This window comes from Oncorhynchus clarkii, unplaced genomic scaffold (assembly GCF_045791955.1).
Source record: "Oncorhynchus clarkii lewisi isolate Uvic-CL-2024 unplaced genomic scaffold, UVic_Ocla_1.0 unplaced_contig_2787_pilon_pilon, whole genome shotgun sequence".
Classification (NCBI taxonomy): domain Eukaryota; kingdom Metazoa; phylum Chordata; class Actinopteri; order Salmoniformes; family Salmonidae; genus Oncorhynchus; species Oncorhynchus clarkii.
The window spans coordinates 14,053-17,541 of NW_027258895.1; the positions used below are offsets into that span (position 1 = coordinate 14,053).

At 50.6% G+C, this 3,489-nt stretch overlaps 1 protein-coding gene across 1 annotated transcript; it reads left to right on the plus strand.

The window, feature by feature from the left end:
• The first annotated feature begins 200 nt into the window (after positions 1 to 200).
• LOC139399025 (retinoic acid induced 2) lies at positions 201 to 3,184 on the plus strand. Its single transcript, XM_071144662.1, has 2 exons — positions 201 to 947; positions 1,046 to 3,184. The coding sequence occupies exons 1-2, from the start codon at positions 308 to 310 to the stop codon at positions 2,239 to 2,241; spliced, it is 1,836 nt and encodes a 611-aa protein (XP_071000763.1). The 5' UTR covers positions 201 to 307; the 3' UTR covers positions 2,242 to 3,184.
• Positions 3,185 to 3,489: the final 305 nt, after the last annotated feature.

Below are 3,489 nucleotides of genomic sequence, written 5' to 3' on the forward strand. Positions count from 1 at the left end.
TTAAACCACAGCAGGAGGGACTGGGACATGAAGCTCCAAGTCTACTCTGCTTTCATCCACATGAACACTGAATAAACACTGAAGCTTGTTGTTTTCTCTTACTTTACTTTGCTAACTTGCCAGTTCTAGTTCTGACTAATGACCCATATTTGTCCACTTCATTTTTCATTAAAACAAGCCTTTTCTCTTTTCCCCCGTCAGGTTAGATGCCAGTCTGTGACTCTGCTAAACAGTAACCATGGCCACAGTAACCATGGCCCTCCTGTCCTAAGATCAGACTCCAGTGGATGTTTTGAGGAAAAAGAATATGGAGGATCTTTGCACGGAGCATGTAGCTGACCTTCCTCAGAATGGGGGAGGTAGTGGAGGAGGAAGAGGTGGTGGAGAGGGGGTCAGAAAGGTAGAGAACACTGCCACCCAGCTGATTACAAGTGAGGCCTCAAGCATCAGCTCTCCTGGCCAGGCTAATCAGAAACCAAGCCTTTCACATATGATAACTATCCCAGCGTCCCCCACTATGGTCAGTCCCAGCGCCGAGGCTCCAGAAGGGGTGGCTGTCAAGGTGGCTGCCACCGTGCTTCAGCCTCTCTGTCTGGGGGACAGTCCTGTGATGCTGCCCATCCACCCCCTCCAACAGATGGCTGGAGGAACCCCTCCCCAGGGGATCCCTCCGTACCTCCTGACCCACCAGGGGCCTCTCTCCCTGGGCTCCCTCTCCCAAGGCCCTGGTCTCTCCCTGCCTCTGGTCCTGGAGCAGCATGTGTTCCAGCATCTGAACACCATGGGAGCGATGCTCCAGCAGACTCCCCCCTGCCCTTCCCTGTCCTTCCTGCAGAACAATCTGCTGTGTCACACCCAGCCTCAGACCTCTTCCATGGCTTCGTTGGCCTTCTGCCAGCCTCCAGCCTTGGATCAGAAACTACCTGGACCTCCAGCCCAGGACCCAGGTAATTGTAATGGTATATAGTAATTCAGCTGTCGACTATTGGTGTGTAATCCCTCCGATTGTAGTAATACAACCATTCTCTCTCTTTCTCTCTCCTAGGTATTCATGCCATCCTCCAGAACCCGGCATTCGCTGCCCTCATACAGGACCTGTTTTCTGCTCAGACCAACCCCAACTCCTCTTCCTGTCACCCAGCGGGGTCAACCCCAACTGACCCCTTTGCTTCAGCCTCGTTCCCCCCATCCCAACCCCAAAATCCACCCCTCTCCTACCCCTACAGCTCCCCGCTAGCCCCCCTGGTACCCCCTGCCACCCTCCTGGTCCCCTACCCTGTAATTGTTCCTCTCCCTGTGCCTCTACCCATCCCTCTCCCTATCCCAGTCCCACAGAGCCAGGAGTCCAAAGGATTCTCTGACCCCTCTAAACCAGCCTGTATGGTGACTAAAAGCACACAGACTAACTATGAGGAGATCGTCAGTCCTACACCACACGGTAACATTATGACTCTTTACCCTCCATCGTCCATGGCCTCTCTGTCCTCAGTTGCCATGGTCCCAGAGGGGGAGGTGCTTGACCTATCAGTGAAATCCCCTCCCATAATCCAACCAAAGCAGGAAATGGCATTTCAACAACACGATGACACTGTCCTCGACCTGTCTGTAGCTAGTAAACAGAAAAGAAAAGAGCGTCCTTCATCGCGGGACTGGCACACTTCTTCCGAGGGCACTACTACAGCTTGGCTCCCTTCACCCGAGGGCACTACATCTGTTTCTCTGGAGGTCTTAAAGCCTGCGGAGTGCACTCAGAAGCTTCACCACCACCCTAGCCTGTTGAACGGTGTAACCCATGTAGAATTCAGTAGACGGCGTCAGTGGGCGGTTGTGGATGGAGGTGGGAGCGGTAATAGGCCCAGCAGCGAGCCCAAGAGCAGTAGCAGCAGCGGTAGCTCCAACTTTGAGATCTTTCACACCTCTCAAACAGCCAAAGTCATCGTGGCGGTCAAAGACGCGATCCCCACCACCGCCATCTTCTGTGGGAAGATCAAGTCTCTCTCAGGGCTGTCCAGTAAGAGCCTGTCTATTAAACAACACGACTCCTCCGGCCACACGGGGGCGATGTTACATCAGTGTTACGGTGCTCTGCCTTTAACCAGAGGACACCATGTGGTGGAGCAGAAGGACCCTAACCTCCCCAGGAACAGACAGGCCATCAAACTGAAGAAGGTCAGTTCACAGGAGATCCACATCCTCCCCATCAAGAAGCAACGTCTGGCTGCCTTCTGCCCCAGGAAGTAGAGAGTTAGCCTGGTCCCAGATCTGTTGGTACTGTCTTGCAGATGTGGGACCAGGCTGGAGCGTGAAGTGTCACTGTAGAAGTGGGATCGAATCCCGGGTCAGACAGACAGGGCGGTCTCTGTTACATAAAGGAGGTGGTGATGAGGTGAACTATCCTGGACTAAGACCTGAAGACTTGCGTTAGCTCCCCGAGCTTAGCTAATGCCTAGGCTTTAGCTCAACAGGCTAACACAGTCTTGTGGGACACAAGAGACCCGAGATTCAAATCCAGTTGGTCACGTGTCTTTACTGCTAGCTCTTGTTGTTGACAGAAGTTACAAGGCGTTCTTCTGAGACATTGGCCAAGTGCTGTGACTACGGCAGACGATTGGGGACAATCTTCCTGACATGGACAATATCTCTTCCATGTGTTGAGAGACGAAGGACGACTTTGTTGCTGTGGTGTTGTGACTACGGCAGACGATTGGGGACAATCTTCCTGGCATGGACAATATCTCTTCCATCTGTTGAGAGACGAAGGACGACTTTGTTGCTGTAGTGCTGTGACTACGGCAGACGATTGGGGACAATCTTCCTGGCATGGACAATATCTCTTCCATGTGTTGAGAGACGAAGGACGACTTTGTTGCTGTAGTGCTGTGACTGTATTTGTAGTCGTCTGACATTTTTGCCTTACATTCATGTTTAATTCATTAATATAAACTGTCAAAAGAGGACTTTCTCCTTTTACAAAATGCTGTCAGTTCACAGATGAAATGTGGCTGTCCATCGTCTGCTACTTTCCATGTGAAAAGGTACATTTGTTGATGCTTTGCTAGGCCTATACAGTATTTCATATCTGATTTAGGATCAGACACTTAGCCCGTCATTTGATGGTTTATGTTTGTACGTGATTCAGTTGGAGAAAACTGTCATGAGAATAAAACAAAGTGTTCTTGTTGAACATGATGTCCCTTTGTCTTAATATCACATGTACTTATTTAATACTAAAAGGGACACGTCCCTTTTCAAATGATTAAAGGTTCATGCCGGGGCGGCCTGGTGGTTAGCGTGTTGGGCCGGTAACCATTAAAGGCTGCTGGATCAAATCCCTGAGCTGACAAGGTAAAAATGTCTGTTCTGCTCCTGAACAAGGCAGTTAACCCACTGTTCCCCGGTAGGCCCGCGTTGTAAATAAGAATTTGTTCTTAACTGACTTGCCTGGTTAAATAAAAATGCTTGTCAACTGTCATGAAATGAGGCAAATGG